This window comes from Medicago sativa, chromosome 8 (genome assembly GCF_051527215.1).
Source record: "Medicago sativa cultivar Bolivia chromosome 8, Bolivia_mono, whole genome shotgun sequence".
NCBI lineage: Eukaryota > Viridiplantae > Streptophyta > Magnoliopsida > Fabales > Fabaceae > Medicago > Medicago sativa.
Window position 1 is genome coordinate 51,474,456 of NC_140756.1, and position 11,760 is coordinate 51,486,215.

The window sequence follows — 11,760 nt, forward strand, 5'->3', positions numbered from 1 at the left end:
CTGCCCCTATTTAAGTTTCTTTGTCCGGAGAGTCAAGAGACGAAGCCTTTGATTTGACGGGACGAAGATACTTAAATATTAACATTTGCACCTTGTTTTTGGACATAAAAATACGCTCTAAGATTTTCAAAATATGAATGCCATGCAACGTTTTGATTATGAATGCGGGACAAACAAGCTGAGTCTACAGAGGCATGTCATATCACTTTGGGGATTTAAGTAGACATTGACAAGGTAGACAAACTAGGGGACCAAAGATAGGTACAAGTGTTCTTTGGATCGAACTTGCCGATTATTGGGGATAGAAATACAAGACAGTGTACAAGCCGTTCTTTGGATCGAACTTGGCACTTGACCGGAGACATAGACATATAGGAAGATACAAGCTGTTCTTTGGATCGAACTTGTCGCTTGATTGAGAATTCGGACGGATAGACATGTACAAACCGTTCTTTGGATCGAACTTGCCGTTTGACCTAGAAATATAGACAAAAGGCTGATACAAAATTTGTTCTTTGGATCGAACTTACCGCTTGATCGGTATCACAACATGTAGGTAGGGACAAACTATTCTTTGGATCGAACTTGCCGTTTGACCGATAACCAAACATAAGTAGGGTACAAACTGTTCTTTGGATCGAACTTGCTGTTTGACCGGAGATATAGGCATATAAGCGAGGTATAAGTTTGTTCTTTGGATCAACTAGCCACTTGACCAATAACAAGATACAAATTGGAAGTTTGATTTGAAAAGACACAGATTGAGAGTAAGTTGACATTGATTTGATCTAAAAATAGACATGACCATTATTGTTGGCCCAAGAGCAAATTGAGAGTGGATTAACATTGACAAAGACATTGAATTGGAAGTTTGAGATTGAAAGAGGGATTGAAAATTGAGGTTAATCAGAGACATAGACATAGACATTGAATTGAGAGTTGAATTGAATTGAATTGGAGATTGAAATTGAGTTGAATTGGAGATTGAAATTGAATTGAATTGGAAATTGAAACCGAGTTAAATTGACATTGAGATTGGATTGAAAGTTGAGATTGGATTGAATTTGACGGTCGGAATTGAATTGAATTGAAATTGAGATTGCATTGCAATTGGGGATTGAGTTGAATTTGACGGTGGAGCTTGGAAATGCAGCATGTATGTATGGTATAATAAGATTATTAAATGTATGAACACATAAAATGCATGATTATGCATGTATGAATGCTCGGAATGCATGCTTGGTTCGTAGTTTGACGGAGAAATTTCACGAGACGGACAAAACATTGGAAGATTGGACACGTAGTGGCTCGTGCTATAACACATTCACACGGAAATCCTCTTTGGAGAGACCGTCGTTGAAAGACGTATCAAAACCATGGCTGAGGGCAATAAAACTTGTAGAGGAGGGAACCTTGGGAGATTCTTGGATACAGGTCACCGTTGTTAGGCGTGTCGGTGCTTTGGGTAAACATTGGATGTTCGCATCTGTGGTCAATTCTTTTCACATCATTTTCATTCTTTCCTTTTTCATTCCCATTTTTGCTCGAACCGCCCTTTCGGGTAACCGCCCTTTCGGGTTTTCGATTCACCGGGAACTAAATTCTTTTCATTGCCCCATTTTTGCCTGAATTGCCTTCATAGGTTGTCAATCGGCGGGGTGCTCATTTTTGCCTAAGTCGCCCTTTCGGGTTTTCAACTTAGCGAGCTTCTATTTTCATTTTCATTTCATTTTTTCTTTTTTCGTTATGTTTTTTCATTCTTGCCATTGACCACAGATTATCTGGGAGTAACACACTCGTAACATGTATTGAAATAGACATTGACACTCATTTATTCATGCATGTTTCATTGAAATGTACCCTATTGCTCGGTTTTGCTTTCAAAATAGACGAGAAAAAGGTTTTTTATTTTCAAAGATGTTTGTTTCGGACATTGACATTATCAAATAGAAAGGAATTTTTTTGTATATAGCATTGAAAGTAGAAAGAAGAAGTAGAGTTTCAAACAAAAGCACGAGGCTCAAATTGATGTAGAAGAGTGAAAATCGGCCAAAGGCATAACTCCACGGATTTACAAAGCTTGGAAAATGGTAATTTTATTGGTTGGTGGTACATTGAACACGATGACCGCTACATTTCATAGAAATTTTGAATTCATAAGTACGAAGCTTCGATGAAGATGATCATTGACGATTGCGAGATGCCCCAAGGGGTGATGGTGGTTTGCCGAGATATAATTACTTGTCTTTTATTATCAATCTCATTTTTGCATGAACCGCCCTTTCGGGTTTTCGGCTCATCGAGACGCTCATTCTTGCCCGAGTTGCGTACAATCTCGGCGAGCTTTTTTCATATTCATTTTTTTTGTCCCTAACTTTTACTGGATCGCCCTTTCGGGTTTTCGATCCACCGGGAAGCACATTTTTGCCCGGGCCGCCCTTTCGGGTTTTCGACCTACCGCGCTGTTCTTTTCTTTTTAGACAAAGTATTTCTTGACTATATCGGCATTGACGGGATTGGGAAGTTCAACACCATCCATGTGTGTAAGGATCAAAGCACCACCGAGAGAAAGCCTTCTTGACAATATAAGGACCTTCATAGTTAGGTGTCCACTTGCCCCTTGGGTCGGGTTGCGCTTATTCTTCTTTTCAATACAAGTTCGACTTCCTTGAATTCACGAGGTCGTACTTTCTTGTCAAACGCATTCTTCATTCGTATTTCATACAACTGTCCATGAGCCATAGCATCCATACGTTTCTCTTCAATCAAATTCAGGCGATCGTACCGAGCTCGACACCATTCGGCCTCGGTTAGTTTTGCTTCCATGATCACTCGAAGAGATGGAATCTCCACTTCCGGAGGGAGAACTGCTTCCATACCATATACCGGAGAGAAAGGAGTTGCCCCGGTTGAATCGCGCACCGTAGTACGGTAACCATGCAAGGCAAAAGGTAGCATCTCATGCCGGTCTTTGTAAGTAGTGACCATCTTCCGAACAATCTTCTTGATGTTCTTGTCGGCGGCCTCAACCGCACCGTTCATCCGAGGTCTATAAGGAGAAGAGTTGTGATGTTCAATCTTGAATTCTTCACATAAAGCTTGCATCATGCTATTGTTCGATTGGAACCATTGTCGGTGATGATCTTGTTAGGAACACCATATCGACGGATGATGTTATTCTTGATAAACTTTACTACCACTTGCTTGGTCACATTTGCATAGGAGGCAGCTACAACCCACTTGGTGAAATAGTCAATTGCCACTAGAATGAAACGATGTCCATTAGAAGCTTTTGGCTCAATTCTTCCGATCATGTCAATGCCCCACATGGAGAAAGGCCATGGGGAAAAGATAACATTGAGGGCATGTGGAGGTACATGAATCTTGTCGGCATAGATTTGACATTTGTGGCATCTCTTGGCATGTACGTAGCGGTTATGCTCCATAGTTATCCGGTAATAGCCGGCTCTTAACAAGTTTCCTCGACATAGTGTGACCTGTAGCATTGATGAAGTAGTTTTGCATCAAAAACAAGATAAGTATTTGTATCGTCTCCACGGGGATTAGTGCGACATCACGGATATTTCAACATCAAATATCATTCTAAGTAAAAAGGGTGATTGTTTGTTCGAATTTACAACTATGTTAACTAAATGCAAAACGTAAAAGATGAGATTGAAAAGCAAGCAAGTTAATGACACTTATCACTCTCCCCAACTTAATTAAATATCATCTCGGCTTTTCCTTTAATTACTTGCAAAGCAAGCAACAAAAAGTGCTTAAAATATAACATGAATTTAACACTTTTATGACACTTATCACTCTCCCCAACTTAACTCTTTGTTTATCCTCAAACAAAGGATTGAAAATCAAACAAGTTAATGACAAGACACAAGTACAAAAGACTTTGAAAACTTTCTCGGATGAATGATTCAAAATGAATGCGCGTGCAAGGCTAAGTTTCCAACTAATTTAGAATTCTACTACTAATATGAGATGAGTCCTATGTACAAAGCTCATGCCAAATAGTTCAAAACAATAATACATATATTCACGAACCACACCTAACACACTTCTTTGAAAGTAGATAAACAATTGACAACAAATAAGTGAGGGTTATGAACACACATCCGAAAATCAAGTTAACATTCCAATCAAGTTATGTGTCCATCCAAATATCATTTCAAAAGGCATAAAAACATGGATCAAAAGGTCTTTGAGGGTTATAAATTGGCTTGGCTACAAAAGAAATGTCATATGTGGGGCAATTGAAATCAAAAAGCCTAACAACTAGGAACATTCCTTGTATCAACCATTAAAGTCCACAATCTTCCCTACCAATTATTACAAACCCTTGGTGTTCACATGAGATACACTTTGATCTTGACAACTTATTCTCTTTTTGGATTTTTCTTTCTTTTTCTCTTTTTCTATTTTTTCTTTTCATGTACACATTGTTTTCTTTTCTTTTGTATTTACAACACCATGTTGTCTTGATCAAAGATAAAATTACACCATTGTACTTGACATAAGATTTACATCTACCTTCTCTCCCCAACTTGAATCAAAATACACCCTATTTGAATGTTCCTTTACTCTTAAGGCAAAAGGGACAATAAAACAATGAAATTTTAGGGTTCAACAATTAAAAACATATCGAGTCTTAAAGTGCGTCAAAAATGAACTGGATATTGAAAAGTTTTAAAGGCAAATTCATCAAGCATTGTGCTTATGAATTGACAGTTCATAATTGAGGACTCCGATTCATTTGGCTCAAGTGGGTTAGCAAATACTCGCTCTTCTCACAAGGTAGGCTATTTGTGGTCAAGTAAGCTTCACTCATAAACAAAAAATGTGCCTTGATCACTTCCATGCCTTCACACAATTAAAAACAATTATTGGATTTAAAATAACACAACCGAGTTAAACAATGAATACCGGTCTCCTTGCATATGTACAAACACTTGAGGTTTCCTCACTTTTAGCTAGTACTAAGTGGTTCAAAAATAAATAAATTATTTCGAAAAACTAAATGAAATGAAATTTGCACAAAGTACTCGTTCCATATTCGAGTAAAAGCTTAGAAAAACTAGAAACTTGTACCTTGGCTTTGCGCTTTAATCACAACTATGAATCATTATCAATCATCCGAGATTTGAAATTAAGCAAGAGTGATACGCAAGAAACTTCCATAATTAAAATGAAGTACTAAATTAACCAAAAGTGCTAACACATAATTTTAACTAACAAAAGATAACTATATACAATACTAAAAATGAATACTAACATCACTATACTAATTAAGAACAATTGTCATCACACACCAATATCCAAAAAAAAAATGATTAAAACTGGCCAAACTGCAGCTACTCACGGTTGCGAAGCGGCTTTACTCGCGATTGCGAGCTAAGAGGCGATCAAAATGGTCAATGACAAATTTGCTCGCAGTGCGAGGCTGTTTCACTCGCCATTGCGAGTTGAGACGATTCGAGAATTCTGCTCTCTGTTTGTTTTCTCGTTTTGAATGTTTTGATGCATGCTCATGACTATTAAACTTGTTATGCATTAAAAACAGTAAATAAACTCACAAAATTGGGTTGCCTCCCAACAAGCGCTTGTTTAACGTCGTTAGCTCGACGCCTTTTTCGTTAGGGTGGCCAAAATGAGACGGACAATACATCATCCTTTGTGTTCCTTCTCTTTGGGAGGAATTCCATGAACTTTAAGTACAGATGATGTGGAGTCCATGTCCTCCTTAACTTTGATTTGAACAAGGCGCAAATTTCATCAATGACCCGGTCTATTTTAGCCTTGCTCACTTTCTTCCCCTTTTGTTCAAATGTTTCTTCCTTGCTAAGTAACCATTCCTTTTTCTCTACCACCTCTATCACTTCTCCATTATCAACGGTGTTGGCCACTTCAATATTTGACCTTTCTTGAGGAAGTTCGTCTTTGTGTGGTGCACCACATTCTTCTAATGTTGTAACTTCCTCATTTTGAACAACAACTTCTTCAACAATCTCTCCAACTCTCTCAAACATGTTTGGATTATTTTCTTGTTCTCTAAGAGTGGATTGATTGTTGGCTTGGCTATCCATGATTTGTGCTTGAATCAACGCAATTTGAAGTGATAAAGTCTTCAATCTTTGGTTGGTATTTTGCATGTTTATCATGGATTGTTGCATGAAGATATTCAAAGTATTTTCCACATTGGTCATTCGTTCATCTTCAAAAGGATATTGTTGATGCCGTTGATATGGTTCATACTCGGGTGGAGTGTAGAAGTTGTTATAACCATGATCAGCCATGATTTTGTCTAGGTGATGATCTGAAATGGAAACAACTAACAAGAAACTTTTCTTTGTTTATCAAAGAGGGGTTAGTGGTAACAACTATTAAGTAAAGAAAAATATTTACGGAATATGTACGAATACTTAAAACAATAAATCAATCGTTCTATCTATGATATCTAAACACCAATCCCCGGCAACGGCGCCATTTTGATGAAGTAGTTTTGCATCAAAAACAAGATAAGTATTTGTATCGTCTCCACGGGGATTAGTGCGACATCACGGATATTTCAACATCAAATATCATTCTAAGTAAAAAGGGTGATTGTTTGTTCGAATTTACAACTATGTTAACTAAATGCAAAACGTAAAAGATGAGATTGAAAAGCAAGCAAGTTAATGACACTTATCACTCTCCCCAACTTAATTAAATATCATCTCGGCTTTTCCTTTAATTACTTGCAAAGCAAGCAACAAAAAGTGCTTAAAATATAACATGAATTTAACACTTTTATGACACTTATCACTCTCCCCAACTTAACTCTTTGTTTATCCTCAAACAAAGGATTGAAAATCAAACAAGTTAATGACAAGACACAAGTACAAAAGACTTTGAAAACTTTCTCGGATGAATGATTCAAAATGAATGCGCGTGCAAGGCTAAGTTTCCAACTAATTTAGAATTCTACTACTAATATGAGATGAGTCCTATGTACAAAGCTCATGCCAAATAGTTCAAAACAATAATACATATATTCACGAACCACACCTAACACACTTCTTTGAAAGTAGATAAACAATTGACAACAAATAAGTGAGGGTTATGAACACACATCCGAAAATCAAGTTAACATTCCAATCAAGTTATGTGTCCATCCAAATATCATTTCAAAAGGCATAAAAACATGGATCAAAAGGTCTTTGAGGGTTATAAATTGGCTTGGCTACAAAAGAAATGTCATATGTGGGGCAATTGAAATCAAAAAGCCTAACAACTAGGAACATTCCTTGTATCAACCATTAAAGTCCACAATCTTCCCTACCAATTATTACAAACCCTTGGTGTTCACATGAGATACACTTTGATCTTGACAACTTATTCTCTTTTTGGATTTTTCTTTCTTTTTCTCTTTTTCTATTTTTTCTTTTCATGTACACATTGTTTTCTTTTCTTTTGTATTTACAACACCATGTTGTCTTGATCAAAGATAAAATTACACCATTGTACTTGACATAAGATTTACATCTACCTTCTCTCCCCAACTTGAATCAAAATACACCCTATTTGAATGTTCCTTTACTCTTAAGGCAAAAGGGACAATAAAACAATGAAATTTTAGGGTTCAACAATTAAAAACATATCGAGTCTTAAAGTGCGTCAAAAATGAACTGGATATTGAAAAGTTTTAAAGGCAAATTCATCAAGCATTGTGCTTATGAATTGACAGTTCATAATTGAGGACTCCGATTCATTTGGCTCAAGTGGGTTAGCAAATACTCGCTCTTCTCACAAGGTAGGCTATTTGTGGTCAAGTAAGCTTCACTCATAAACAAAAAATGTGCCTTGATCACTTCCATGCCTTCACACAATTAAAAACAATTATTGGATTTAAAATAACACAACCGAGTTAAACAATGAATACCGGTCTCCTTGCATATGTACAAACACTTGAGGTTTCCTCACTTTTAGCTAGTACTAAGTGGTTCAAAAATAAATAAATTATTTCGAAAAACTAAATGAAATGAAATTTGCACAAAGTACTCGTTCCATATTCGAGTAAAAGCTTAGAAAAACTAGAAACTTGTACCTTGGCTTTGCGCTTTAATCACAACTATGAATCATTATCAATCATCTGAGATTTGAAATTAAGCAAGAGTGATACGCAAGAAACTTCCATAATTAAAATGAAGTACTAAATTAACCAAAAGTGCTAACACATAATTTTAACTAACAAAAGATAACTATATACAATACTAAAAATGAATACTAACATCACTATACTAATTAAGAACAATTGTCATCACACACCAATATCCAAAAAAATGATTAAAAGCTGGCCAAACTGCAGCTACTCACGGTTGCGAGCGGCTTTACTCGCGGTTGCGAGCTAAGAGGCGATCAAAAATGGTCAATGACAAATTTGCTCGCAGTGCGAGCTGTTTCACTCGCCATTGCGAGTTGAGACGATTCGAGTGCTCTCTGTTTGTTTTCTCGTTTTGAATGTTTTGATGCATGCTCATGACTATTAAACTTGTTATGCATTAAAAACAGTAAATAAACTCACAAAATTGGGTTGCCTCCCAACAAGCGCTTGTTTAACGTCGTTAGCTCGACGCCTTTTTCGTTAGGGTGGCCAAAATGAGACGGACAATACATCATCCTTTGTGTTCCTTCTCTTTGGGAGGAATTCCATGAACTTTAAGTACAGATGATGTGGAGTCCATGTCCTCCTTAACTTTGATTTGAACAAGGCGCAAATTTCATCAATGACCCGGTCTATTTTAGCCTTGCTCACTTTCTTCCCCTTTTGTTCAAATGTTTCTTCCTTGCTAAGTAACCATTCCTTTTTCTCTATCACCTCTATCACTTCTCCATTATCAACGGTGTTGGCCACTTCAATATTTGACCTTTCTTGAGGAAGTTCGTCTTTGTGTGGTGCACCACATTCTTCTAATGTTGTAACTTCCTCATTTTGAACAACAACTTCTTCAACAATCTCTCCAACTCTCTCAAACATGTTTGGATTATTTTCTTGTTCTCTAAGAGTGGATTGATTGTTGGCTTGGCTATCCATGATTTGTGCTTGAATCAACGCAATTTGAAGTGATAAAGTCTTCAATCTTTGGTTGGTATTTTGCATGTTTATCATGGATTGTTGCATGAAGATATTCAAAGTATTTTCCACATTGGTCATTCGTTCATCTTCAAAAGGATATTGTTGATGCTGTTGATATGGTTCATACTCGGGTGGAGTGTAGAAGTTGTTATAACCATGATCAGCCATGATTTTGTCTAGGTGATGATCCTGAAATGGAAACAACTAACAAGAAACTTTTCTTTGTTTATCAAAGAGGGGTTAGTGGTAACAACTATTAAGTAAAGAAAAATATTTACGGAATATGTACGAATACTTAAAACAATAAATCAATCGTTCTATCTATGATATCTAAACACCAATCCCCGCAACGGCGCCATTTTGATGAAGTAGTTTTGCATCAAAAACAAGATAAGTATTTGTATCGTCTCCACGGGGATTAGTGCGACATCACGGATATTTCAACATCAAATATCATTCTAAGTAAAAAGGGTGATTGTTTGTTTGAATTTACAACTATGTTAACTAAATGCAAAAAGTAAAAGATGAGATTAATAAGGATTGAAACTTGTTAGGAGTAGCGTTCCTTAACCAAGCGTCACACGTAAACTAATGATCCATATGAATTCTAGCTTTATAAACAACATTATCACAATCAATTCTAAACTATCCTTCGTGTCCAAAGCGATATAATTAATTCTAAGGTATCGTTTAAACATTCGTGTCCAAATCCCTTAAACAATAACAAAGTCGATCGAATAACCTAATCGACCGTGTCCAGCCCGATTAAGTATCCGAAAGCATTTAACTCTTGATTATGGTGATTATCACATGATTAACAAACTTGTCAAGAATGATATAACCTAAGATATATTGCTACTCTAGCTCTAGATTCAAGAGTTTGTGTCCAAATCATCTTGAATCTCATTGAAAGCATTAACACAAGAATAACAACAATATTGAATATAAATTGCTAGAATCATATTTTGCAAGATCAAAAGATTACATGTTAGCAAGAATCAAGTACCTCTCATCCCAACAAAGAGTGTTTAGCTACACATCATCATGGAAGCCTTGCAAGGATGGATTGAAAAGGAAGGAACCATTACACTTGTGATGTCTCAACAAAGGAATAAGGATCCAACTTCCAAAATCACTCTCACTTCATATCATCTACCCTATTTTCTCTCTAAGATATTACAATGAAAACTAAGAGAAAAGCTATGAAAAACTAACTAAGTTACTAAGACTAATATGAACTATATATCTCTCTAATGAAATTTTAATAATATATAATATATCAAGCCCAAAATATCTAAATAATATCTAACATAATATCTAACATAATAACTAAGTTACTAAGGCATTTAACGCTTATTTCTCGGCTTTTCCTTCAATTACTTGCAAAGCAAGCAACAAAAAGTGCTTAAAATATAACATGAATTTAACACTTTTATGACACTTATCAAGCATGGGTCCCAAAAGTACCATCATGTACATCATGCATCAATTTCTCGGCTTCTTGTTTGTCAACACATCTCAACAGACCATGTCGTAATTCCTTTTGTATAGGATTTCTCCGTCCGAAGGAATCTGCTAGCCCATCTTCTCGGGGTCTTTCTATCCCCGTTGGAAGCACCAGTGGATATTCATGATTACGCAAGAACTGTTTGATATTATAATACCAAGGTTTTCCATTATTCACCTCTTTATCGGCTTGATCGGCATATTTTCAATAACAAACACATGAGCGGATCTATCAAGACGCCGCACCTTGATCATGGGCACGTCATTCCAATGGTTCACACGAAACATGGAAGATAGAGTAGCAAGAGCGTCGGCCATTCGGTTTTCATCCCGAGGGATATGGTGCAGCTCAACCTTGGTAAAGTATGTCAATAGACGTCTTGCATAGTCACGGTAAGGGATCGGTTTCTCATGATGAGTCTCCCATTCACTCTTTATCCGATTAATAACAAGTGCTAATCTCCAAAGATGTCAAGGTGCTTAATTCTCGTGTCAATGGCTTCTTCAACGCCCAAGATGCATGCTTCATATTCTGCTATGTTGTTTGTGCATTCAAAAGTTATTCGAGCGATGAAAGGAATGTGGTGCCCCTGCGGAGTTACAATAACGGCCCCAATCCCTTTACCGTAAGCATTGACGGCACCATCAAATACCAATCCCCATTTGCTATTGGGATCCGGCCCTTCATTGATCGGTGGTTCTTCACGGTCTTTTGCTTTCAAATACATAATCTCTTCATCGGGAAAATCAAACTTAATCGGCCGGTAATCATCAAGAGGTTGACAAGCGAGATGCTTAGCAAGGATGCTCCATTTGATGGCTTTCGAGCTTTGTACACAATATCATATTCGTACAACAACATTTGCCAACGTGCAATCTTTCCAAGAATAACAGAAGCTTCTCAAAGATGTACTTGATTGGATCCATTCGGGATATCAACCAAGTTGTATAATTCACCATATAATGACGCGGCGTTTGGCAGCCCAAGCTAAAGCACAACAAGTCTTTTCAAGCATTGTATACCGAGTCTCGCAAGTCGGTGAACTTCTTGCTCGGATAGTAGATAGCATGTTCTTTCTTTCCGGTCTCGTCCTGTTGACCGAGAACACACCCACGAATTATCTAAC

General features: G+C 36.9%; 2 protein-coding genes across 2 annotated transcripts; both read right to left on the reverse strand.

The window, feature by feature from the left end:
- Positions 1-5,572: 5,572 nt before the first annotated feature.
- Positions 5,573-6,173, reverse strand: LOC146899398 (uncharacterized). Its single transcript, XM_085739276.1, has one exon. It carries the CDS (start codon positions 6,171-6,173, stop codon positions 5,649-5,651), a length of 525 nt encoding a protein of 174 aa, XP_085595402.1. The 3' UTR covers positions 5,573-5,648.
- A 2,386-nt stretch (positions 6,174-8,559) lies between these two features.
- Positions 8,560-9,160, reverse strand: LOC146899399 (uncharacterized). Its single transcript, XM_085738164.1, has one exon. The coding sequence runs from the start codon at positions 9,158-9,160 to the stop codon at positions 8,636-8,638; it is 525 nt and encodes a 174-aa protein (XP_085594290.1). The 3' UTR covers positions 8,560-8,635.
- Between the last annotated feature and the right edge of the window lie 2,600 nt (positions 9,161-11,760).

Excerpts from the sequence above, each read along its gene's own strand:
- LOC146899399 (XM_085738164.1), bottom strand. The coding sequence starts at position 9,160 with ATGATAAACATGCAAAATACCAACCAAAGATTGAAGACTTTATCACTT.
- LOC146899398 (XM_085739276.1), bottom strand. The coding sequence starts at position 6,173 with ATGATAAACATGCAAAATACCAACCAAAGATTGAAGACTTTATCACTT.